This window comes from Symphalangus syndactylus, chromosome 14, assembly GCF_028878055.3.
Source record: "Symphalangus syndactylus isolate Jambi chromosome 14, NHGRI_mSymSyn1-v2.1_pri, whole genome shotgun sequence".
Taxonomy (NCBI): domain Eukaryota; kingdom Metazoa; phylum Chordata; class Mammalia; order Primates; family Hylobatidae; genus Symphalangus; species Symphalangus syndactylus.
The window spans coordinates 15,294,012-15,320,471 of record NC_072436.2 but is presented as its reverse complement, the minus strand read 5'-3'; the positions used below and the strand labels follow the sequence as shown (position 1 = coordinate 15,320,471).

General features: G+C 54.5%; 1 protein-coding gene and 1 long non-coding RNA gene across 8 annotated transcripts in view; both read left to right on the top strand.

Moving 5' to 3' along the window:
- Positions 1 to 6,470: 6,470 nt before the first annotated feature.
- Positions 6,471 to 26,460, top strand: part of SLC38A10 (solute carrier family 38 member 10) — a 53,002-nt gene continuing 33,012 nt past the window's right edge. For 4 of the 7 annotated variants that reach the window (XM_063617315.1, XM_063617313.1, XM_055241432.2 and 1 more), the window contains exons 1-6: positions 6,471 to 6,984; positions 11,990 to 12,107; positions 17,221 to 17,266; positions 18,859 to 18,952; positions 20,031 to 20,174; positions 21,597 to 21,721. In XM_063617315.1, the coding sequence (XP_063473385.1) occupies positions 6,886 to 6,984; positions 11,990 to 12,107; positions 17,221 to 17,266; positions 18,859 to 18,952; positions 20,031 to 20,174; positions 21,597 to 21,721 (626 nt within the window). In that variant the 5' untranslated portion in view covers positions 6,471 to 6,885. Of the gene's footprint in view, positions 6,985 to 11,989; positions 12,108 to 14,569; positions 14,690 to 17,220; positions 17,267 to 18,858; positions 18,953 to 20,030; positions 20,175 to 21,596; positions 21,722 to 25,669; positions 26,459 to 26,460 lie in introns of those variants that run through there. The other 3 variants (XM_055241433.2, XM_063617314.1, XM_055241434.2) reach the window with 3 other exon arrangements.
- LOC134732420 (uncharacterized) lies at positions 23,144 to 23,689 on the top strand. Its single transcript, XR_010115562.1, has 3 exons — positions 23,144 to 23,190; positions 23,479 to 23,570; positions 23,619 to 23,689. It is a non-coding gene; the product is annotated as an uncharacterized lncRNA (long non-coding RNA).

Below are 26,460 nucleotides of genomic sequence, written 5' to 3'. Positions count from 1 at the left end.
TTTCCTGAAGCAGGCCAGGGCTTGTGGGGGTTCCACCGCAGCTGGGGCCCCGCATTTCTTTGGTGGGAGTTGTGGTGAGGCAGAGGGTGCTTGCGTGCCCGGTGTGGGAGGAGGAGGAGCCTCACCACAGACATGCAGCGGGTGCAGCAGACCCATGCTCTTGGAGACTGAGGTTCCCAGAGACCGCAGAGGTCCGAGCCAGCCCTCCGTCCCTCTTCCCAGACGGTGCCCAGGGGTGTCATCCCCTGTGACCTAACAGAAAGTTGCTGCCCTTGCAGCAGCCATGTCGGTGGTGGGAGCCCTAGAGCGGGCTCAGGGAGGTTCCGTAGCATGCCTGGGTGACACAGTCTTGGTGCTCAGGAAGCCATGCACGGCTCCCGTGGGACAATGATATCCCATCAGTTCTGGCAACCACACTCACGTTTAGGCATTAAGGCTGGAAGGTGCTGGCTGGAAGACGGCCACGGCGCTTCCTTTCTCCTCCCCTCCTCCTGCTCACACTTCATCCCAAAGCATTTAGGCTGGGCAGGGTTGGGGGCAGCCCAGGGTGGGGTGCAGGAGCCCGAGGGAGGTGGGAGCAAGGGAGTTACAAACCAGGAAAGGGGAGCACCAGGAGGAGCCCCGTGCTGGGACCGCTACAGGTGTTTGGAGGTGTTGGTGCGAAGCCTCAGTGCATGTAGCCAGATGCGGAGTTAGAGAGCTAGAGGTGGATGTGTGGTGCACACACACATGCGTCCAACACACCATCCACCCACACACACACCACACACATGTGCAACACACATCCACCCACCCACACACACACACATGCGTGCAACACACCACCCACCCACACATGCACACACACGTACAACACACCACCCACCCACACATGCGTGCAACACACCACCCACCCACACAGGCGTGCAACACGCCACCCACCCACACGCACCACACACACGTGCAACACACCACCCACTCACACACGCACTGCACACACGTGTGCAACACACCACCCACCCACCCCACACACGTGCAACACACCACCCATGCACCACACACAGGCGTGCAACACACCATCCACCCACACACGCACCACACACACAGGCACCATGCACCACACAATCATACATGGCCATACACACCACACACACTATACACACACACACACACATACACACCCCACAAATGCCATACACACACACGCAGACAACCACAGACACATGCACCACACACACACACCACAGACATACACCCCATACATACCACACACACATCATACACACACCCCCCCCAACATCTCTTCTTGCTCTGTCCAGAGGGAACCCAGACGCCACAAGCACACTCCCCTTCCCCTCAGGAGGTTCCCTCTCCCAGAAACCAGGGCTCCTGGGGAAATGGCGAGCCCAGCCTGGGCAGGAAAAGCACAAGAACATCCCACGGAGCCGGGAAGCAAGAATGCTGGGGGCACATCAGGGACACACGGAAGGACCCAGGGGCCAGCCGACAGGGCTCCCACAAGGCCGAGCCTGGGACAACCTGAGCATCTCAATAGTGAGTCAGGGGTCGACCCACAGAATAAGACAGGAACCCTGAGCCCGTACTGCTGGAGGCTGACCGAAAGCTAAGGCCCAGGATACTCAGTGTGGAAGCCGCCCCCATCCCCACAGAGCACTCACCAGGTCCACAGAAGCGGTGGCTGCGGCAGCGAAGCCCAGCCCAGCAGGCGACGGGAAGCTCAGGAGCCCTGGGCCCCATGGCCACTGTGCACCACAGGTGGGATTCAGTGTCCAAAGGCCTCACTTCTGTGACAGGGACACATGGCCTGAATCAGCGTGAGGGTGGCCGGCAGCATTGCGGCCCCCTAAGGTGTGCACCCCTCATCCCGGAACCCGTGAATATGTGACCTCACTCGGCAAAAGGGACTTTGCAGATGTGATTAAGGTTAGACCTTGAGATGGGAGATGATCCCAGATTATCCAGATGGGCTCCATCTAATTGCACGAAATCTTAGGGTTGGAAAACCTTCCTCGGCTGGGCCGGAGATGGGACAGGAGGACTGGCTCCTCTTCATGGGGAAGGTAGGGAAAGGGGCCGTGAGCCAGGGAACAGGAGGCCTTCAGAAGCTGGGGACAGCCTCAGGGGACAGCTGGCAAGAAAACAGGAACCATGGTCCTGTGACCCTAAGGAGCTGGACTCAGCCAACGGCCAAAGAGCAGGAAGCAGGCTGTCTCCCGGAGCTTCCAGAAGGCAGGCAGCCTGCCGACACCTCAATCTGTACTGGACTTCTGACCTCCAGAGCCCAGGCGTAACGAATTTTTGTTGTTGAAGCTACTTAGTTTGTGGTAATTTGTTTAATGAAAAACTACAGCAATGAAGAGACATCAAACCCACATCGAAGGACACAGGGTTGGTTATTATCAAGCACCGAAATTCCTCAGAACAAACAGCTAAATAGGAAAACGAGCAAAAATGAGTAAGCATTTCACAGAAGAAAAATGGACAATAAAAATATGAATAAATAATTTACCTAATTTGTAATAAGAACAAATTAGAGCCACAAAGAGATTCCATTTCATTAATCGGACTGGCCAAACTAACAATAACCAAATGTTGGAGCAGAGGCCCAAAAACTAAGCCCTGAGGCCGCACTGGGCCAGCTGCTGTTTTTGTAAATAAAGTTTTATTGGAACACAGAGACACCCACTTGTTTACATATTGTCTCTGGCTGCTTCTGATCTGCAATGGCATAACTGAATATTTGTGAGACCATTTGGCACTGCGAGAGACTAATGACACAACTGAATATTTGCGAGAGACCATTTGGCCCGCAAAGCAAAAAATATTTACTATCTGACTCTTACTAGAAAGTTTGCCAACCTTTGCTGTAAACCAGGAAGAGCTCTTATAGCTACTTTGAAGAGCAATTTGGCAAGATCTAGTAAAGTCATTTAGGTATGCATATGCATACTCTGCAATTCCACTTGTAGGTATTTACCCTAGAGAGACTTGAACAAACACACATTCAGGAGACAAGTCTGGTCACTGCATCACTGTCTCTAATGCAAGTGACTGGACACAACTCAGGTGCCCTTGGCAGGAGAATGGATGCGGATCTGGGCTATTTAAGTAACGGAGTTCGACAGAGCAGCAAGAACGAGACTCAGAGCACATGCAACATGACGGCAATTCTTGTGAACAAAGTTGAATTGGCCAGGTGCGGTGGCTCATGCCTGTAATCCCAGCTCTCAGGGAGGCAGAGGCAGGACGACAGCTTGAGCCCAGGAGTTCGAGACCCGCCTGGGCAATACAGCAAGACCCCATTCTTCACAAAAAGGAAAAAAAAAAAGACAAAAAAAGAAATTTAAGTGTAACAAAGTTGAATGAAAAAGAAAGTTGCAGAAGCGCACATATATGTAATTCAATTCTTACAATAGTCCAAAATGCAAAGGTGCCCCATCCCAATACACTACTGAACTAGTTAGGGTACAGCTTTGGGTTCATGAAACAGAGTCCAAAATCATGGTGAGTGCAAGGAGCAGGTTTGTCTCTCCCTCCCGGAGCAGTTGGGAGGAGGTAGTCGTGGATGAGCATGGCGGCTTGGCTCCACGAGTTGTTCAGGGATCCAGGATCCTTGTAGCTTGGTGCTCCACTCTGCCACGGTATCACCCTTGTCTGCATGTCTGAGATGGCTTCCTACCATCATGTCTAGGTTCCAAACAGCATGATGAAGGAGCGGCACACTCCCTCCTAAGAAATGACCTAGAAGTTTCTCCTGTCATTTCTGCTTCTTATTGTCCAGAACTTGGTCACATAGCCAGCCCTACTTGCAAGGGACACTGGCAAGTGTATTTTTTTTTTTTTTTTTTGAGACAAAGTCTCACTCTGTTGCCAGGCTGGAGTGCTGTGGCACGATCTCGGCTCACTGCAACCTCCGACTCCCTGGTTCAAGCGATTCTCCTGCCTCAGCCTCCTGAGTAGCTGGGATTACAGGCACACACCACCACGCCCAGCTAATTTTTGTATTTTTAGTAGAGACAGAGTTTCACCATATTGGCCAGGATGGTCTCAATCTCCTGATCTCGTGATCCACCCACCTTGGCCTCCCAAAGTGTTGGGATTACAGGCGTGAGCCACCGCGCCCAGCCTTTTTTTTTTTTTTTTTTGAGACAAAGTCTTGCCCTGTTGCCCAGGCTGGAGTGCAATGGCACGATCTCGGCTCACAGCAACCTCTGTCTCCCGGGTTCAAGCGATTCTCCTGGCTCAGCCTCCTGAGAACCTGGGATTACAGGTGCGCGCCACCACGCCTAGCTAATTTTTTGTATCTTTAGTAGAGATGGGGTTTCACCATGTTGGCCAGGCTGGCCTCAAATTCCTGACCTCGTGATCTGCCTGCCTCAGCCTCTCCAAGTGCTGGGATTATAGGTGTGAGCCACCATGCTTGGCTGGAATTGTATTCTTTATCCTAGGCAGTTATACGTGCAGGCCAATTCCTATTAATTTGGAAAATGGAATAAACGAATATTAAGAGACAGTCAGCTGGGCACAGTGGCTCACGCCTGTAATCCCAGCACTTTGGGAGGCCGAGGTGAGCAGATCACTTGAGCCCAGGAGTTTGAGACCAGCCTGGGCAACATGACGAAATCCCATCTCTACAAAAAAAGTGAAAATTAGCTGGGCATGGTGGCACACACCTGTAGTTTCAGCTACTGAGGGCCTGAAGTGGGAGGATCACTTTAGCCCAGGAGGGAAAGGCTGAAGTAAGCTGAGATTGTGCCACTGCACTCCAGACTGGGCGACAGAGTGAGACTCTGTCTCAAAAAAAAAAAAGAAAAAACAGACAAATAGTCTTCCCCATAATTGTTTAGGGATATATCCATATATGGTAAACCTTTTAAAGAAAAGTAATGAGTTCATAAAATCTGTATCATGATGTCTCAGGATAGCAGGGAAGAGGGGAAGAAGGTGCTGGAACTGGGGAGGAACTGAAAGGGAGGATCTAAGCCTTTGGTAATATTTTATTCTTAAAGCTCAATAGCGGGTCCATGGTATTTGTTATTCGTGAAAACATACATTTAAGTTTCCCAGCCTACCTTGCATGCATAACATTTTATGAAAATTACATAATAAAAAGGAGGTTATGAAATGTGTATGCCATTTCATTTATATAAAAGTAAATGGGCTGGGTGCCGTGGCTCACACCTGTAATCCCAGCACTTTGGGAGGCCAAGGTGGGCGGATCACCTGAGGTCGGGAGTTTGAGACCAGCCTGGCCACCATGGTGAAACCCGGTCTCTACTAAAAATACAAAAATTACCCGGGTGTGGTGGCGGGAGCCTGTAATTCCAGCTACTCGGGAGGCTGAGGCATGAGAATAGCTTGAACCTGGGAGGTGAGGTTGCAGTGAGCCGAGATCACACCACTGCACTATACAGCCTGGGCGACAGAGCAAGACTCTGACTGAAAAAAAAGAAACAAAAAAAAAACCAGAGGCATTTATTATTTTGCCTGCGTATTTAATTAGTCTTTACCCAGGCATTTCCTCCTGTTCTTCTCCTGAAGGTGGGGCACAGCCTTACCTCATGGCTGCACTGCCAGTGCCTGAGGAACGGGCCTCTGTTCTAAGACACCTTGTGCTACAGGTGCTGCAGACACGGCCTCCTTTCCTCCGCCGTCCTCCCCCGTCCTCCCCCAGCAGCCTGGAATCACTTGCTGCTTCCCAGCCATTCGGTCTACGCGCTCATTCAGCAGACTCAGAGTGAGCAGCTAGGTGCCAGGAATCCACAGATCTACCAGGACCCTTCTCTGTTCTCTCCTCCCCCCGGTCTCCATTTCTACCCGAGGAATTCTCATTTGTCCTTCAAGCTCCAGCCTAGAAGCCACCTCCTCTGGAAGCCCTCCCGGGTTTCCCTGGTCATGTAAGCCTCCACTTCTCCTGTCCCCTCCAGGAATGTCTCTTGCTCTTTTCGTGTGAAAAGGTGAAGTTCAACACGGCCACTGCTCTGGGCGCAGTTCTGAAGCGCACCGCCTCCCCTTAGAGCTGTGTGGCCTTAGCGGAGTGGCCGAGCCTCTCTGTGCCCAGCGTTTCATTCCTACCTCGTAGGTGCTAATTCCTCAGAACAGGCTATTTTTCGGCTCAGGCAGTCAAGGCCCCCGCCCCCGTGCCCTGGCGCCAAGCATCCGCCCCAAAATCAGTCCTGGGAATAAAGGTCTAAAAGGAACCCTTAAACCCGCTCCTCCCCGGAGGGCACAGCGCCTTCCCTTCTCTCCAGCCTGCGACTGCCCATCCAAACCGAGGCCTCGCGGGGCGAGTCCCTTGTTCTCCAGCTCGATGAACTGGGGGGCCCTGTGCACAGGTCGGCTGGAACAGCTCGGCGCACCGGACAGCTGCGCGGCCCTCTGGTCACCCCCCTCCCCCGGCCCAGTTTCCGCCCACCCCTGCGGGCCCGCCTCTCAATGGCTCGCGTCCCACCAAACCCTATCCCCTGGTCGTCACTTCCGGGCAACGGAGCCCGGGGAAGGCGGAAGTGTGAGCGCCGCGGCGGCAGCTGAGTTGGGCTGAGGTGTCCCTAGCTGGCTTCGCGGCTCTTCCGGGTCTGGGCTCGGAGATTCACAGGCGGCCCGCGAGACCAAGCGAGGGACGCATGGCCCTGAGGCAGCCGCGGGGCTTGGCGGGTTCCGGAGGTTGACCTTGCCCCCGCAGCCGGCCTTCGAGGCTGCATCCTCCAGGCAGCCTCCGGGGCCCGCGCCCGCGCCTGCTCAGGTTCCCGTGTCCCTGCCCATCCCCTCCCCACCGGCGTCCCGGACGTTGGGACCTGTGACCGTGGTCTCGGGCTGGGCTTCCAAAGCCGGCCGCAGCCCGGCGACCCCCGAGGCCTCTCGACCCGGGACCCTAGAGCTCTCACTATGACCGCGGCCGCCGCCTCCAACTGGGGGCTGATCACGAACATCGTGAACAGCATCGTAGGGGTCAGTGTCCTCACCATGCCCTTCTGCTTCAAACAGGTGAGTCCGGTGGGCCCGGAGATCACCGCCCTCGCCTCCCCCGCAGAGGGGGCGTCTGGCTGGGTCGTCCTGGTTAAAGTTCCCGCCGGGGCAGGGCTTCGCTGGGCGGGTGCAGGCGGCCGCGGGCGGGGCGACCCTCTGGGTCCCGGCGCAGTTCCCGCAGAGAATCCGTGGATGAGAAGCGCACGGCGTTGGCCCTGGCAGCCCCTGTCAGCCCAGGCTGGAAAGTTCCCCACAGTCAAAAACTCGATACCGAAGCAAAGTGTAACAAAGCAAAATGATCCTCCAGAACCGGAAGGGAACTGCGGGACTCCGTGTTTTTACATTTTATCGTGTTTTTAAAAACTCTGACCCAACTGCACCTGTCTTCAGAAGCACGCAACTCACCCCTCCCAGGCTTCGACACTAGATAGGGGCCTTGGTTGCAAGGTGATTAAAAACGTCCACCAGGTTATACACCTAAGATCTGCATTTCACAAAAACTGCACATTTGGCCGGGCGCGGTGGCTCACACCTGTAATCCCAGCGCTTTGGGAGGCCGAGGCGGGTGGATCACCTGAGGTCAGGAGTTCGAGACCAGCCTGACCAACATGGTGAAACCCCATCTCTCCTAAAAATACAAAAATTAGCCAGGGGTAGTGGCACATGCCTGTAATCCCAGCTACTTGGGAGGCTGAGACAGGAGAATAGCTTGAACCGGGGAGGCAGAGGTTTCAATGAGCCGAAGGTTGCAGTGAGCCGAGATCATGGCACTGCACTCCAGCCTGGGCGACAGAGCGAGACTCCGTCTCAAAAACAAACAAAAAAACCCCTGCATATTTGATCTAATGTGTGCAGACATTACCACAGTTGGAAAAAATCTCATATACAAAAAGTTTAGCGTCATTCCAGCATTGAATAACACATGAAATAAAATGGCCATTTCTAAGTGTCATCTGTTTAATCTACAATAAACAAGCATTTAGTGCTTTGGAAAAGAAAGGCTGACTGAAGCGTTACTAAGTAGGTAGAAAAATGAAAACAAGATGTATATTTTGAAACAAAATGGCACCAGTAGTTTAATTTTAGATTAGCAAACACTGTGTTTTTCAAATTCATTATCTTTGGGATAAAAATATCCAAAAAATTTTTTCAGCCTGGGCAACATAGTAAGACCCCCATCTCTACAAAAAAATTAAAAGTTAGCTGGGCATGGTGGTGCATACCTATAGTCTCAGCTGCTCGGGAGGCTGAGGCAGGAGGATCATTTGAGCCCAGGAGTTTGAGATTACAGTGAGCTATGATTGCACCCACCACTGCACTCCAGCCTGGGCAACACAGCAGGACCCCATCTCTAAAAAAAAAAACAACAAAAAACCAACTTTTTGATTTTTTGATCGAGGAATTTTCAAACCCTCCCGTAGAGCCCTCCAGGCTGTTGTGCCTGAGTTGTTTGCCTGATATGGTTGGTGAGCCTGTTGGGGGAAGACAGGGCTACATGCCTTCAGAGCCCCTGGGGCAGCAGCATCTGGTCTGGGCGTGGAGAATCCCAGCTTTCTGCCAGCCACCTCTGGGTGTTTCTGGAATGACTCCATGTCCCAGTGTCCACTGTGACTTGCCTGGCAGCAGAACTGCATTCTGGAATGTGGAGCAGTGGCTGGTCCTCCTCTTGCGAGTCAGAGGTTATCTTTGTTTTTTCAAGATGGAGTCTCGCTCTGTCGCCCAGGCTGGAGTGCGACGGCGCAGTCTCGGCTCGCTGCAACCTCCGCCTCCCAGGTTCAAGTGATTCTCCTGCCTCAGCCTCCCAAGTAGCTGGGATTACAGGCATGTGCCACTACGCCAGCTAATTTATTTATTTATTTATTTGCTTATTTGTATTTAGTAGAGACAGGGTTTCACCATGTTGGTCAGGCTGGTCTCGACCTCCTGATCTCAGGTGATCCACCCACCTCGGCCTCCCAAAGTGCTGGGATTACAGGCATGAGCCACTGCGCCTGGTCCCAGATGCTGTCATCTTTGACGCCTGTCGGTGAAGTGTCACCGTGGAAGGGGCTCTGGTTTAGACACCTGTGAAAGTACATCTTAGGGCCCAGATGATCCAGCTGTCTCCAGCCTTGGACCACCTGCCATGTGGTGGACACTAGGCACCTGCCAGAGCATGTGCTGATTAGCCAGGCATCTGCACAGACCTGTCAGGAAGTGAAGGACTAGAGACGTCCCTCTGAGTCCTGAGGGCTGCCGAGAGGGAGGCCCAGTTGCTCTGATCTGGCCGCAGCGTCTCCTCCACGGCAGCCTCCTTGGACCGGGGCGCAGGGAGAGGCCAGCAGGCGATTTGGGGATGTGTGTGTTTGGTGTTTGGCAGCATTGTCATTGAAAAACTTTGGATTAGTGTTTTTTTTGTTTGTTTTAGTAGTTTTGATATATTTATATATATACATAGCTGGGCGCGTTGGCTCACACCCGTAATCCCAGCACTTTTGGAGGCTGAGGTGGGTGGATCACAAGGTCAGGAGTTCAAGACCAGCCTGGCCAAGATGATAAAACCCCATCTCTACTAAAAATACAGAAATTAGCTGGGTGTGATGTCAGGCGCCTGTAGTCCCAGCTGCTCGGGAGTCTGAGGCAAGAGAATCGCTTGAACCTGGGGAGTGGAGCTTGCAGTGAGCCAAGATCACGCCACTGCACTCCAGCCTGGGCAACAGAGTGAGACTGTCTCCAAAAAAAAATAATAAAATAAAAATCTATATCTATATATAATAAACATTGAAGTTTGACATACAAAAATGTGTACACACTTCTTCAGATGTGCTGTTGACGAATTTTCATATGACGAACAAACCCGCGTGACTAGCTCCCAAATCAAGGAGCGCACTCTGTGGCCATGGCGGCCTACCTGGGGCACACTGCTGACCCCTAGTGCGCCACGGTGGTGCTGCCTGGTTTGAACTAAGGCGGGTGGATCCTGCTGTGCAGGTGTCTAGTGCTAGTGTCTGGCTTGCGTTCTGGTGTTTGCTGCACCTCCGTGTGTGTCTGTGTGTAGTTCACCCCTGTGAGGCATTTATGGTGTCTCCTATTGGGAGCTCTTGTGATGCCCTGAGGAGTTGGACAGGCGTTGGAAGGGGGTGCGTTTCTGCTGGGTGCGTGCCTGTGTGGAGTGGCCGGGCCCCAGGGTGAGTGTGCTCCGCTCTGGAGCTGCCATGTGGATGCAGTGGTGCACATGCCGGCCCGCGTCCCTGGTAGTATTGGGTATCATGTCTTTTCCGCTGGAGCCATTCTGATGAGTGCTTGGTGATACCTCATGAGTTTTTGGTATTAATAGACTTACTTTTGTTTTTTCCTTTTTTTGAGATGGAGTCTTACTCCGTCACCCAGGCTGGAGTGCAATGGTTCAATCTCAGCTCACTGCAACCTCCACCTCCCAGATTCAAGCGAGTCTCCTGCCTCAGCCTCCCAAGTAACTGGGATTACAGGCGCCCACCACCAAGCCTGGCTAATTTTTTGTGTGTGTTTTCAGTAGAGGTGGGGGGGGTCTCACCATGTTGGCCAGGCTGGTTTCGAACTCCTGACCTCAAATAATCCCCCTGCCTCAGCCTCCCAAAGTGCTGGGATGACAGGCGTGAGCCAGTGCGCCTGGCCGGACTTATGTGTTTGAGCAGTTTTAAGTCTACAGAACAACAAACTGGAAAGTGCAGCGCCCCCGCCCCCCCACGTCCTGCTAGGTTCACGTGACTGACATCTCGCGCTAGTGTGGCGGTCCTTGTGTTTTAGGTGTCACCTCAATGGAGGTAGTGGACATGCAGGAAGATTCACTCTCTTTTTTTTTTTCTTGAGGCAGAGTCTTGCTCTGTCGCCAGGCTGGAGTGCAGTGGCGCAATCTCGGCTCAACTGCAACTTCTGACTCCCTGGTTCAAGTGATTCTCCTGCCTCAGCCTCCCGAGTAGCTGGGATTACAGGCACACACCACCATGCCCAGCTAATTTTTGTATTTTTAGTAGAGATGGGATTTCACCATGTTGGCCGGGGGGGTCTCTATCTCCTGACCTCGTGATCTGCCCGCCTCAGCCTCCCAAAGTGCTGGGATTACAGGTGTGAGCCACCGTGCCCGGCTGATTGACTCTCTTTAGGGTGCAGGTCACAGGCTTGCTGTATAACCACCACAGTCAAACATAGAACACACAGCTCCATCCCCTAGAGGGTCCCCACGTGCCCGTTTGTCATCAGCCAATCTCCACACCCCCAGCCCCTGGGAACACTGTTCCCTGGCCTAAAAGTTTGCCTTTTCTGAGTGTCCTGTAAATAGAATGACACTGTTTGTAGCATTCAGAGTTCAGCTTCCTCCGCTCAGCACGGTGCACTCGAGTCCCATCTGTGTCATGGTGGGTGTCAGCAGTCATCCCTTTTTCCTGCTGACTAATATTCCCATATTTGAATGGACCACAGTTTGTATCCATTCGCTTGTTGAAGGACATTTGGGTTGTTTTTCCATTTTTGGGTTGTGGATAAACCTGCTGTAAACATTGGCATACAGGTTTTTCATGAATATGTTTTGATTCCTCTTGGGTAAGTGAATACCTAGGAGTGCAGTTAATCCCCAGGTCACATAGTAAGTGTCTATTTAACTTATGAGAACGGGGAAAATGGCATTTTTAATCTCTTTCTTCCAGAACGTGTTCATTACTCGTAGCTGTGGACTCAAGTGGCTAAAGATGGTGCATGTAGGGTGTGTGCAGAGAACAAGGGGGTATTAGTTGGCAGCACCCAGCTGTCCATGAAGACTTGAGGTGGGGACTGGGAAGGAGATGGCGCCCCTGTGCTCTGCGCATGCAGCTTCATCCCTGGACGAGGCACGCGGCCACCACAGCGAGGAAATGGCCCTTTCAGTGCTAGAAAGTGTCGTGTTCGGCAGGAGACTGGGATGGAGCAGGGCCTGGGGGTGAAGAGGGTCCTTGTGAACCGTGTGTGTAGGGTGAGGGCCTCTGGGGAGCACCTGCTGCTGTGAACATGTGTTCCTGTCTCCACCCTGCAGTGTGGAATCGTCCTGGGGGCGCTGCTCTTGGTCTTCTGCTCCTGGATGACACACCAGTCGTGCATGTTCTTGGTGAAGTCGGCCAGCGTGAGCAAGCGGAGGACCTACGCCGGCCTGGGTGAGGGACCCTCTCCACAAGGTGGCTCTGGACCTGGGGCGGGGGCCTTATTCCATTTATTTATTTATTTATTTATTTATTTACTTACTCTACTTTATTCTTCAAGAGTTCCTTGGATAGCAGGGGTTTTTTTTCTTTATTTTAAAATGTAATGCTACAAAAAAATGAGCCGGGCATGGTTGCACATGCCTGTCGTCCCAGCTACTGTTTGGGAGGCTGAGGTGGGAGGATCACCTGAGCCTAGGAGTCTGAGGTGGCAGCGAGCTGTGATCACGCCACTGTACTCCAGCCTGGGTGACAGAGCGAGACCCTGTCTCAAAAGAATTAAAAATTAAATTTAAAAAATGCAGTTTAAAAAAAAAACCCGCCGGGCATGGTGGCTCATGCCTGTAATCCCAGCACTTTGGCAGTCCGAGGCAGGCGGATTATTTGAGGTCAGGAGTTCGAGACCAGCCTGGACAACATGGTGAAACCCCATCTCTACCAGAAATACAAAAAATTAGCCAGACGTGGTGGCAGGCACCTGTAATCCCAGCTACTCGGGAGGCTGAGACCGGAGAATCCTCTTGAGCCCGAGAGGTGGAGGTTGCAATGAGCTGAGATCACGCCACTGCACTCGAGCCTTGGTGACAGAGTGAGACTCTGTCTGAAAAAAAAAGAAAAACCTGTTATCATAATCACATGCTTCAAAATTGGAGTGTCACAGGAGGGTCTGAGGCGCCAGGCCTCCCTGTCACCGTGCGCTCCTGCCCGCTCCCATACAGGTCCATGCAAGCTTCCTCTTCTAAACTCAGGCTCAGACAGCCGTCCTTACAGTGCTGGTGCAGATCTGCTGACTCTGTGTCTCTCCTGGACACCAGATGCCTTCCTGCAGAGCTGCCTGCAGAGAACCTTCCTGTTCTCCCCAACTCGGAATTGCATGGAGGAAGCTCCTCAGGCCCAGGCTGTTGCTGTGGTTCAGTGGCTCCTCTCCCAGTGGCTGTGTCCTTCCCCTGATGCTGTTGGTTGCAGTTTTGTTTCCTTTAGTTCTTTCTTGCTTTAATGCTGTTTCAGCCAGGAGAGAAGGCTGCGCTTTCTGCGTCATTTCAGTGTGGAATATTTTCTTTCTTTTTTTTTTTTTTTTTTTTTTTGAGACGGAGTCTCGCTCTGTCGCCCAGGCTGCAGTGCAGTGGCGCAATCTCGGCTCACTGCAAGCTCCGCCTCCCAGGTTCACGCCATTCTCCTGCCTCAGCCTCTCCGAGTAGCTGGGACTACAGGCGCCCGCCACCACGCCCGGCTAATTTTTTGTATTTTTTAGTAGAGACGGGGTTTCACCGTGGTCTCGATCTCCTGACCTCGTGATCCGCCCGCCTCGGCCTCCCGAAGTGCTGGGATTACAAGCGTGAGCCACCGCGCCCGGCCGGAATATTTTCTACATTGTTTGTCTTCGAGGGCGCCATCCCTCACCTTCCCGTCTGCCCACAGGTTGTGCGGCCCGCGCTGTCTCCCTGCCCGCCACAGGCTCGGCACCTCTCGGCTCCACATTCCATTCTCGGGGCATCCAGCATGGGTGTTGAAATTCCAGCATCCATGTTCTCAGGAGTTGGCCCTGTGGGTTTTGGTGAAAATTCTGGCCTTGTGATGAAGGCTCTGGACCTTCCAGCCAGTGTGTGGCTGGGATGTCGGGTCCTCCCTGCAGAAGGCCATCCTGCCCCCTGGGCTCACAGTTCCCACGTCAGAGCGGGGAGGTGGCGGGAGAGGAAATGGTGTTTAGAGGTCCAAGGGGGCCAAACAAAATAAAAACACCTGCACGGTCCACACATGGGTCCTGGCCTCCCAGCCTCCACTTCCTCCCAGTCCTCTTCATGTTGCCACAGAGAGTCCTGCATTCGTTTTGGCCCTCGGAGCCGGAGGGGATGCATTCCTTCTCCTCCCTTCCTGATGAGAATGGCGCTGTCAGAGTCTTTTCTTGTCGTTATTTGAGGAAGTGAAGTTCATCGTCACATTGGATCTGCAGTGAGATGGCCTAATTCAACTTGGGCTGAAACGTGCCTACCGGAAGCCAGGAGGCCCAGTGCCTGGGCGGGCCCCTTCCTGGGTCTGCAGAGCTGTGGCCTGCAGGGCGACCTTTTCTCCTCACTGAGGTCTCTGTATAGGGTTTCTGTAGCAGAGGCCCTAACTCAAGTCCTTGGCTGTGTCCTGGAAGAAGACCGTGACCCAGGGCTGGGGAGGTCCCCATTTCTGATAGCCGGCTGTCTATTCATTGAAAGTCCCTGAAAAGTCAAACCAGTTTGGCTACATGTGAAAGACTGGAAGAAAATTGCCGGGTGGGTGCTCTTCTATGCTGCCTGGAACTCCTACCTGAGCTTCCAACCTTTACCTGCGCGGGGTGACCGCAGTCCACTTCCGCCTGCCAGAAACGAAAAAGATTCCAAAACACCAAGTGTGTCTCAGGTTATGCCTTTGACACCAAACACGATGGTTCCACTGCGTGAGCTCTGGACAGAGGCCCCTGGGCCCAGCTGCTCCACGCCAGCTGCAGTCTGCCCTGGCTCGTCTTAGAAGTGGGGAGATCCACGCTGGGAGAGGTGTCCCTGGGGAGGGTAAGATGAGAGTCTCCTGGAGCTAAGGCGAGGCCCTCGTGCAGAGTGGACAGCAGCTGCACACTCCAGTCTTCAGGAGGCGCCGGGCTGGGTCCCGTCCTTGCACACAGACTTACTTTCCCTGGGACTGCTGGGTGGTTTCCTCCGAGTGGCATCTGCCCCCACTGAGGCGCAGGTTTGCGGTGTGATGGCTCCTCAGGTTGGTTAGCCCGGGGAGGTGGCCGCTGATCACTTTACCCTCCCTGCTGTGCTCCAGTGCCATGTGCCAGCCTGGAGAGGTGTCGTTTTTTGTTGGCGTTTGTATATTTCTCTGTCCTGTTTGCTGTTGCTGGTTGCGGGTGGCTTTTGTCGTTTTCGTCACCTGCTGCTTCCTTGCCTGCGTGTCTTGCTCCGACATGGACTTTTCTAAATCCTCTCTTCAGAAGACACACAGATACATCACTCACTTGGCCTCCTTCAGCTGTCACAGCTTCTCCTGAAGCTGTTCTGAGCCCCAGACCCTGCCCTGTTGAGAGTTGTGCCTGAACCCTGGCATGCGTGGTCTGGGCCAGAAACCGCCTCCCCCAGCAGCAGCGACCGTTTGGCCCCCACACGGCCTCTGAGTTCTCGGTTGTGAGCAGCGGTGTCAGGAGTGCTGCCCGCGTCCTGTCGTTGGGTGGTCCGGGCTTCTGTGGCTCCTGTGCCGGCTCTGGGGGAGATCCAACTGGACCCGGGGCAGGGTATACCCTGCATGGAGGCTGCGCCCTCAGAGCTCACTGCTCACAGACACCTCCACCCTGGCAGGGGCTGGGCCCACACTGGGAGTCCACACTCGGGGGAGGGCTGGGTCCCTGGGACCTTGCTGGGCGCTTCAGCTTCTTCCTCCCTTTCTCTGTGCCAGTCCAGGCAGGATGTGAAGGAGTGGGGTCGGTCCAAATGGGGCTGGTGTTTGAAGCTGGGGAGAAGCTGCCGAGGGATTGACACTGGGAATGGCAGGTGAGGGTTTAGCCCAGGTGGGAAAAGAAGGCGCATGGGGCTGTGTCTCAGCATGGTGGGCTCTCAGGACGTTGTCCTGGGAACCAGAAGAGAGTGCTACCCTGATTTCCTAGACGGCCTTCCATTTTCCTTTGCCAGCGGCAGGCATATTCTGGAACCTTCTTGGGCAAGGTGTGCTCGTGTTTGGAATATGCTGTAGAGACTCAGCTTCCTTTTGGAGAATAAAAAGGCACGTTATGGCCAGGAGCATTTCCATGTTTGGAGCGCGGTGTTTTGTTGCATCCGGGCTGTGCCATCACCGAGGGGTGTGGAGGGCGTTCCTTGGTGACAGCAGGGCCCTGGGCTGTGGGCTGCTGAGGGGGCTTCTGGAGTTCTTAGTGTTTGAAATTCTCTGCAGCCTCAGGTCAGCTTCTGGGGCCTGGCTTGGATTTCCGTGTTGTGGGATGAACTCAAGGGGTGCCAGGCTCCTTCAGCGGGCCTGCAGGCAGGTCCAGGAAAGGCCAGGGTGAGCCCTGGAGGCGGGGTCTTTGCTGCTTCCGGGCTCTGGTGTTCGGCAATGCTGTGCTTCTTTCTAAGTAGTTTAAAGTTATAAGGAGTGTTTTTTGGACCCATTCATACTTACTGGCCTGTGTGTTTCCTGCTTTCCAAAGCTCATCAGAGGCCTGTAGCCTGTGGGAGGGAGGAAACCGGGGGCAGGAAGCCGGGGCTGCCAACGGGGCTGGGCCATCCTGCCACATGCACCTCATCTCTGGGTGCGCCTGGGAGCCGGGACTTCCCTGTGCCGTCCTCCGGCTGGGCCGTGGGGGAAGCGCGGGGGTCACCAGATGACCGCTTGGGGCCTGGGAGGGACCCTGCTGAGTCAGCGCCATTTCTCATCTGCTGCAGAGAATCCTGCTGTCAGGGCGGAGAGAATGGCGGCTCCTCCCGCATTCGGCCACCCTGTCGGGGACGCATGCCCCTCATCGGCAAGGCTCCTCATTAGCTGTCCACATGGACACCAGAAGCCCGGTGCTCTGGTCCCCTCCCTTCCTGAAGCACCATGCTCGAAAGGGGTCTCCATTTGTTTCTGTAAATCCCAACCAAAGGGTGAAAATGAAAGCCCTCCCTCAGAGTCCCTCTGGTGCAGGCTGTGGCACTCGGGCACCTGGGGCCGGCACTGAACCCTCTGGGGACCTGCAAGCTCTGGCCAACAGCACAGGGTTCGGCCATGCTGGGCTGTGGGATGCTGTTTCCAGCCGGTCCCCAGTGGTCACCGGGTGGGAGGACTGTGCATCGCAGGGACTTGTCTCTCTTTGTCTTTTAAAAAATCTGATTGAGTGAAAGAAGAACCTGCCTCCTGTCCTTCCCTTGCTCTGTCTTTGTTTCTTGTAGTTTCATTTGCACACAGTAGATCCAAAAATAACCGGGCGGCCAGAATTTTAAATACCCCTCATGCCCCAGAGAATCTGGACCCACGGGTTTCTGTGAAATTGCCCTTGACAGCTTTGCTCAGTACCTTTGTTCTGGACGTGCTTCTCACGCTGTTGGACTGAGTGTTCCTTTTTCTCTTGCACTAGCATTCCACGCCTATGGGAAGGCGGGCAAGATGCTGGTGGAGACCAGGTAAGCCCCGCCCTGCTGCTGTGCTTGCCCCTGATCCCCGCACCCAGACACTGGGGATCCTCCCGGCGGGAGCAGCAGTTTCATCCCCAGATTCACCTGTAACTTTTCTGAAGAGTCACTAAATACATGAAAGTCCAATTACTTGTACCCTTCAGTGTTGTAAGAAAAATTTATGTATGGAAAACTCCAAGAACTTGTTAAATAGTCCTTAACACCGCACCCACCCCTCAAGCACTGCTGCATAAAGGTGGCATTACATTGCAAATGTCATATTTTTCTTCCTTTGGAATAAAATTTCATGAGATGAAAAAATTTATGAGATGAAAAAATTGCTGGGAGATTGCAGTTCCAGGCTTCTAAATTAGGGAATTGTAAACTCAAACGAACAGCCTTTTTTGAAAGCAGTTGATTGTTCTCGTAACTTGACTAACATTGTGGGGCTTTTTAAATTTTTTTATTTTTTGAGATGGAGTTTTGCTCTGTCACCCAGGCTGGAGTGCAATGCCGCGATCTCGGCTCACTGCAACCTCCTGGGTTCAAGCGATTCTCCTGCCTCAGCCTACCAAGTAGCTGAGATTACAGGCTCACGCCACTAGGCCCAGCTAATTTTTGTATTTTTAGTAGAGACAGGGTTTTGCCATGTTGGCCAGGCTGGTTTTGAACTCCTGATCTCAGGTGATCCACCTGCCTTGGCCTCCCAAAGTGCTGAGATTACAGGCATGAACCACCCTGCCAGGCCCATCATGGAGCATTTTTGTAACTTTTAGAGCCTCCGCGGAGGGGCGAGTATAATACCACGTTGAGAAAAGCTGAGTGTCGTTCGGTGTGCATGCCAAATGACATAGTGTGTGCCACAGAACCTGACCACGCCCTGTGAACCAGAAATCACATCTGTCAGCCAGGCACGGTGGCTCACGCCTGTAATCCCAGCACTTTGGGAGCCCGAGGCGGGCAGATCACGAGGTCAGGAGATCGAGACCATCCTGGCTAATATGGGGAAACCCCGTCTCTACTAAAAATACAAACAATTAGCCGGGTGTAGTGGCGGGCGCCTGTAGTCCCAGCTCCTGGGGAGGCTGAGGCGGGAGAATGGCGTGAACCTGGGAGGCGGAGCTTGCAGTGAGCCAAGGTCGTGCCACTGCACTCCAGCCAGGGTGACAGAGTAAGACTCCGTCTCAAAAAAAAAAAAAAAAAAAAGTCTGGGCACGGTGGCTCATGCTTGTAATCCCAGCACTTTGGGAGGCCAAGGCAGGCGGATCACGAGGTCAGGAGATCGAGACCACGGTGAAACCCCGTCTCTACTAAAAATACAAAAAAATTAGCCGGGCATGGTGGCGGGTGCCTGTAGTCCCACCTACTCGGAGAGGCTGAGGCAGGAGAGTGGCATGAACCCGGGAGGCAGAGCTTGCAGTGAGCCGAGATGGCGCCACTGCACTCCAGCCTGGGCGACAGAGCGAGACTCTGTCTCAAAAAAAAAAAAAAAAAAGAAATCACATCTGTCATTCAGCCCAGTCTTGGGGTGGTCCCCGGCGGCAGCCCAGGTGCTGCCAGCTTGCCCTGATGGCATTTCCCACACCCTCGTCCCCCTGCAGCATGATCGGGCTGATGCTGGGCACCTGCATCGCCTTCTACGTTGTGATCGGTGACTTGGGGTCCAACTTCTTCGCCCGGCTGTTTGGGTTTCAGGTAAGGACGTGTTCAGGGTTCTGGGTTGTTCAGATGCTGATGGCCGCTCTGAGGCCCTCTGTGGGATCCTCCCAAGGACTGAGACCTGGGTGCTGGTCGGGAGAAGCTTCTGTCGAGCCTGCTGTCATTCCAGGGGCTTGGTGGAGTGCGGGGGCTTTGCTGGGTCACGTCTGTGAGAGGTACTTGGGAGGAAGCAAGCCAGGCAGAGTCTGACACCATGTAGATGAGGGGCGGGTGGGGGAGCCTGAGACCTGGGCACAGTGCAGAGCAAGTCTCTGCCAGCCTGGGCTGCCCATTGGAGGGCAGAGACGGCCAGGCCCTTGGGCATCCCCGGCCTCCGTGGTCACCCAGAGCTGCTGGGGGCTGTGGACTCAGCACTTCTTGCAGGGACCTTGGGGTAGCCTCCTCCGTGCTTGCCCCCCACCATGGAGAGGCCCACCTGACGGGCCCACACACCTTTCCCTCGCTTCCGGGGAGCAGAGCCCCTCACTGGGCAGGGCGGGCATCACGGCACGTTAGGGTGCTAACAGCGTAGAAAGGCTTTCAAAGGCCACAGCTGAGGCAGGGGTATCCTCTCTAGGAGTGGAATGTACCAGATTTGCTCGTTGTCAGAGACAGTTCCAAGGAGCATCCAGGGAGCTAGGCCCCCTACTCTGTCTCCCCATACGACCTTCCGTTTTTCGTGCTTCACAGTGACCTTTGTAGATAGAACTTTGGGCCCGTCCTGCCCACAGGGCAGTCTGTACCTTTCCCACCCCCAGCCCAGGGCAGCTGAGTCTGACCCGCGCCACTGTGTTGCCTCCCGTGTTAGGGGGGCTACTGTCCTGCTGTGGCTGGTCTCGCTGCGGGGCTGGGCTGGGCTCCAGGGAAGGGAAATACCCAGTGTCCGAGGCTGCACATGGCACAGCGGCTGTGAGAGCGGCTTCCAGGCGAGTGTGCCAGCCTCAGACCCGCCGGCATCGTTCACCTGGATGCCGTCGGCTTTCGGGTTCAGGGCGCTCCCACTCCCTGGCAGTGTAGAAAGCCGGTGGTGAGCAGGCCCAGGCTGTGGCCAAGACCCTCTGCCGGCTCCCCACAGGTGGGCGGCACCTTCCGCATGTTCCTGCTGTTCGCCGTGTCGCTGTGCATCGTGCTCCCGCTCAGCCTGCAGCGGAACATGCTGGCCTCCATCCAGTCCTTCAGCGCCATGGCCCTCCTCTTCTACACCGTGTTCATGTTCGTGGTGAGTCTGCAGCACGTGCGGGCACCCGCTGAAAGGCTGCCCCTGGCCCAGTCTTTCCTGTGGCCACAGTAGGCTTGTACCCAGGTCTGGTGTGGCCACCTGCTGCCTTGTGGGAATATGTTGGAAGTAGCAGGATGTACCAGGAAGTGCCATTCATCTCACGGTCCCTGGGCACCAAGGGGCAGACGGGGCTGGCTGGACCCAGGTGCGGTTGGCCAGCAGGAGAGGCTGGGGCTCAGGGCAGGGGTAGCTCTGAGGCTGGTTTCATGTCGTCCAGGCAAGGCGAAGGAAACGCCAAGTCCACTTGCTTTATGCAAAGATGTCTTATGTAGGGTTTGTGACCAAGGCTCACGGTGCCAGTGTTTTGACACAAGGTGGCAAGCTATTGTTTTTGTTTGTTTTTTGAGACGGAGTCTCACTCTGTCGCCCAGGCTGGAATGCAGTGGCGCAATCGCGGCTCACTGCAACCTCCATCTCCTGGGTTCGAGTGATTCTCCTGCCTCAGCCTCCCAAGTAGCAGGGATTACAGGTGCCTGCCACCATGCCTGGCTAATTTTTTTTATTTTTAGTAGAGAAGGGGTTTCACCATCTTGGCCAGGCTGGTATCGAACTCCTGACCTCGTTACCCACCCGCCTCGGCCTCCCAAAGTGGTGGGGTTACAGGCGTGAGCCACCGTGCCTGGCCGCTATTATTTTTCTAAATGAGAATTTATAACAGGATGGACTAGGGGCCACCTGTAGAGTTGGCACTGAGAACACAGCTGCCACCCAGAGCCCCCAGCACACCCTGCGTTCTCTCCTAGGCCCCCGCCCATAGGAGCCCCAGGACCTGAGCCCCTGGGACCTGCCCGTACCCTGGCAAGGTCAGAAATGACCCTGAGCGGCTGGAACTTGGGTGTCTCACGGCAGGTTTGCACCAGGACGAGGGCAGGTGGTCATTGAAGCCAGGTCTCCAGTGCTCCTCAGCTCTCCGAGTGAGGGCCAGCCTGGTAGCAGCTACCTCTTTACTCTTGAGATAGCCACATCCTTGGTGGGCCAGTCTTTTGGAAGATGTCCATGTCTAGCACAGTACAGGATGGGGAGGGACCTGCCCACATGGGAAACCAGCCTCTGTAACCGACGGAAACTGGGGCCATGCACGCTCAGTGGTCTCCTCCCGTCTGTGCCAAGCAGCCCCCATGCAAGAGCAGCTGCTCTGGTGCCCGCGGGATGAACCAGGGTGCTCTGAGGCAGGGGTTGGGAATCCAGAAAGGCGCGGGGTCTCCCTGTCTCCAGCTGGCGGCACAGGGTGGTTGGGGGCTGGGATGTGGGTGGGAAGAGCTGCACTTTCCTACCACTCCTTCCCAGCGGTGTGTGGGCCGGGATGCTGAGTCCCGCCTGCGTCCTGACATACCCCGTGCTCTCTCCCCGCTCCCCCTGCAGATCGTGCTCTCCTCTCTCAAGCACGGCCTCTTCAGTGGGCAGTGGCTGCGGCGGGTCAGCTATGTCCGCTGGGAGGGCGTCTTCCGCTGCATCCCCATCTTCGGCATGTCCTTCGCCTGCCAGTCGTAAGTGTCCTGCTGTGGCCTGTGGTGGAGTTCTGTGACGGGGAGGGCGAGCTGCTGGGAGACGGGACCCTCTCTTTCTCGTTACTGTGATTGCTGTTTGCTGGCTGCTGAAGAGTGATGTCTTGTTCAGTGATGAGCTTCCCCCCAGGTTGAGGGAGATAGTTATATTTGTTCAGTGATGACCTTCCCCCCAACGTTGAGGGAGATAGTTATATTTGTTCAGTGATGACCTTCCCCCCCAGGTTGAGGGAGATAGTTATATTTGATCAGTGATGACCTTCCCCCTCAGGTTGAGGGAGATAGTTATATTTGTTCAGTGATGACCCTCCCCGCCAGGTTGAGGGAGATAGTTATATTTGATCAGTGATGACCTTCCCCCCCAGGTTGAGGGAGATAGTTATATTTGTTCAGTGACGAGCTTCCCCCCAGGTTGAGGGAGATAGTTACATTTGTTCAGTGATGACCTTCCCCCCCAGGTTGAGGGAGATAGTTATATTTGTTCAGTGATGACCTTCCCCCCCAGGTTGAGGGAGATAGTTATATTTGATCAGTGATGACCTTCCCCCCCAGGTTGAGGGAGATAGTTATATTTGATCAGTGATGACCTTCCCCCCCAGGTTGAGGGAGATAGTTATATTTGTTCAGTGATGACCTTCCCCCCTAGGTTGAGGGAGATAGTTATATTTGTTCAGTGATGACCTTCCCCCCCAGGTTGAGGGAGATAGTTATATTTGTTCAGTGATGACCTTCCCCCCCAGGTTGAGGGAGATAGTTATATTTGATCAGTGATGACCTTCCCCCCCAGGTTGAGGGAGATAGTTATATTTGATCAGTGATGACCTTCCCCCCCAGGTTGAGGGAGATAGTTATATTTGATCAGTGATGACCTTCCCCCCTAGGTTGAGGGAGATAGTTATATTTGATCAGTGATGACCTTCCCCCGCCCCAGGTTGAGGGAGATAGTTATATTTGTTCAGTGATGACCTTCCCCCCCAGGTTGAGGGAGATAGTTATATTTGTTCAGTGATGACCTTCCCCCCCAGGTTGAGGGAGATAGTTATATTTGTTCAGTGATGACCTTCCCCCCCAGGTTGAGGGAGATAGTTATATTTGTTCAGTGATGACCTTCCCCCGCCCCAGGTTGAGGGAGATAGTTATATTTGATCAGTGATGAGCTTCCCCCCCAGGTTGAGGGAGATAGTTATATTTGATCAGTGATGACCTTCCCCCCCAGGTTGAGGGAGATAGTTATATTTGATCAGTGATGACCTTCCCCCCTAGGTTGAGGGAGATAGTTATATTTGTTCAGTGATGACCTTCCCCCCTAGGTTGAGGGAGATAGTTATATTTGTTCAGTGATGACCTTCCCCCCCAGGTTGAGGGAGATAGTTATATTTGTTCAGTGATGACCTTCCCCCCCAGGTTGAGGGAGATAGTTATATTTGATCAGTGATGACCTTCCCCCCCAGGTTGAGGGAGATAGTTATATCTGATCAGTGATGACGTTCCCCCCTAGGTTGAGGGAGATAGTTATATTTGATCAGTGATGACCTTCCCCCGCCCCAGGTTGAGGGAGATAGTTATATTTGTTCAGTGATGACCTTCCCCCCCAGGTTGAGGGAGATAGTTATATTTGTTCAGTGATGACCTTCCCCCCCAGGTTGAGGGAGATAGTTATATTTGTTCAGTGATGACCTTCCCCCCCAGGTTGAGGGAGATAGTTATATTTGTTCAGTGATGACCTTCCCCCGCCCCAGGTTGAGGGAGATAGTTATATTTGATCAGTGATGAGCTTCCCCCCAGGTTGAGGGAGATAGTTATATTTGTCAGTGATGACCTTCCCCCCTAGGTTGAGGGAGATAGTTATATTTGATCAGTGATGACCTTCCCCCCCCAGGTTATATTTGAATCGGGAGGTAAATCGGCTTCATTCCTGGGACATGTTTGGGACTAGCTGGTGAGAGTCTCTGGTTTGCCAGATCCCCACAAGCAGAGCGTTGGCTGTGGGGGATGCAGCAGCAACCCAGCCATCTGACTGCACAGAGTCGAGCGCTTCGCCAGAATTTAGCTGTTCTGAGAATATTTAAAAGAAAATGGCACAAACATTGACTTCAGACGGCTGCTGGATGCATTTGGAGGCCTGCATGTGCGCGCGAGCCTGCTTTCTCTCTGGCACGCAGGGCTTTGTAAGTGCGGATCGGGCTCTTCCATAATTCCAGCAGCATTACCTTCTCCACCAAAATGACAAGAGCGAGTGATTCATGCCTGGTTGGAACATGGTAACCGGCTGAAAAGAGAGGCGTAAATCCGGCGCGGACGGGAAAAGACCATCGGCGTGTGGGGGGCTGGCAGAGCGGCCCCTGTAGTGTTAGTGGGCATGCATTGAGCCAATCGTAAACTAATGTGACAGATGAAATTTGTTCATACCGCTGTGTTTACACCCACATGCGAGATCCAAATCGTCATTTCCCACTTAGCATCTCTCTTGGCAGCTCCGTCTCCACCAGAACGCGCCCCAGTCTTGCTGTTTAATATCCCATTATGATCGGTGACAGAAGCCACATTCTTCCGCCACGTACCTAGTTACCAGTTGCCCTTTGTGTCTGCGTGTTTGCATATTTAGAAATAAATCTGCAGCTGGGGCTTTTTGGTGGTGGCCACATAGCAGCCTGTGCACCTTGTTTGGGTCTGGTTCCGGGGTCAGGTGCTGGGTTCTGAAGTGCTGGAGCGTGTGGCTCAACAAATGTAGCTTCCCTTCTGCCCCTCCCCGAGGACGTGCGGGCCCACAGATTCACCTGACGTTCTCCCAAGCGGGGACATCCCTCCCTGTGCTGGCCGCCGCGCTGACCTCCCCACCTGTGAACCCAGGAATGTTTGCTGAGAGCAGAGACATCTCTTCCCTCCCACAGCCTCACTGCACCGGAGTGCCTGTCCCTGCTGGGTGGCCGGCCGTGCCCCCTGCCTGTGTGATTGGCCTGGATGCCAGCTGGGGCCAGGCCTCGCTTGTGCCTTCACTATCTGGCCGTTTTTGGTAAATGCATACCTGGTTATGCAGAACGGTTGTCCTAGGCCCAGAGAAGCAGCCAGGCAGCACTGAGCCTAGGAAGCCCTGGAGGGCAGGGTCTGTCTGGAGACCAGGGTCCCCATCCTCACAGTGGGGCAGAGGGGCACACACCCAAGAGCTGCACGTGGACGGCTCCATTTGACTCCGGTAGGCCCTGGGCCTCAGAGGCTGCCTTGCGAGGTGGGCGGGACAGGGATGCTCCGTCTGGGGCCGTGGGCCAGTGCTCAGCATGTCCCCCATCTGTGGAGCTCCTTTGCAGGTGGCCAGGAGGTTTTGTGGCTCCTACCTTGTTTCTTTCCAGGGATAATCCCGGGGGTCCCTGGGGTAGGTGGTCAGGATTGGAGAGGAGCCTGGGGCTTGGCCTTCCACCCTGGCCACCCCGTGTGCGTGGGATACCTCTTCCCACAGTGTCCGTGGCTTCCTTGGGGGTCATTCCCCACAGTGTGTATTGGGGGCTGGGGGTAAGCACGTGTCATGGGGCACCAACGCTGGTCCCCTCAAGCCGAGACTCCCTGGTGTGGACTCAGCTCTGGCAAGAGGACAGTTTAGCACTGGGAAGTTCATGCCGCAGCATGGCCTTCTCCTGAAGCTGTGGGTCTAGGGCCGTGGAGACCTCTCGGGTGTTTCTTCTGTTTCTCTGCCAGCCTCCTGGGGCTGTGTGCACAGGCATTGGCCACTCAGCTCCCTTCTAGCCTGGGCCGAGGGGAAGGCTCATGTCCTGCGGGGTCCCCTGACTGCTGCTGATGGCACTCCATGCTGCGGGCGGCCTGATGGGACGGTGTGCTAGGACCTGGGCAATGGGACACCAGCAGCCACTGGCAGGGTCTTCTCACTTCTCAGTCTGCTGGGTTTTCTTTTCTTTTTTTTGGAGATGGGGTCCTGCTGTGGCACCCAAGCTGGAGTGCAGTGATGCAATCACAGCTCACGGCAGCTTCGACCTCCCAGGCTCCAGTGATCCTCCTGCCTTGGCCTCCCAAAGTGCTGGTATTCAGGTGTCAGCCACTGTGCCTGGCCTGGTTTGCTTTTTAATAAAGTCAGGATGTCCTGTTTTTTTCTTTCACTTTCTTCAAGGTGGTTTGGGATTTGGCTTCGCTGGCCGCTGTGCTGGTCCATTTACTGGCTGCTGGCTTTCTGCACCCCGCCCTCTCCCTGGCCCACCCAGCTTCCTTTGTGCCCTTGAGCCCCTGCCCTGGAACAGCCATGGCCATGGCCACTTGGACACCCTAGGAGCACCCCCGTGGACTCCCACTCCAGAGTCCTCTTTCAGCCCCATGGCAGAGCGGCTCTCACCTGTGCTCTGGCGTGTGCCTGGCCCAGCTCCCTTCTCCCCGGCTGTACACAGATGCTCCATGGCCCCAGCCTCTCCCTTCCCATCTTGCCCACCCCTCTCCAGGGGCCCAGGTCCCTGTACACATCCCTCGGATGGGTCTGCTGCCTGTGCAGGGCTGTCATGTACCTTGCCTGGCCGGTGGCTCGGGTCCCTCCCACCCCTAGCAGCACCACACTCCTGGCACCAGGCTGTGGGACCAAAGCCAGTTTTCTCATCACACAAGTGAGAGGCTGCAGTGGGGAATCGCGCCCCAGGCCGTCTCCTTGTCTGTGCTGACTCTGATCATGCCTGTTTGGAGACGCTGAGATGGAGGCGCGGAGATGGGCCGGCCGCCCAGGCCAGGGT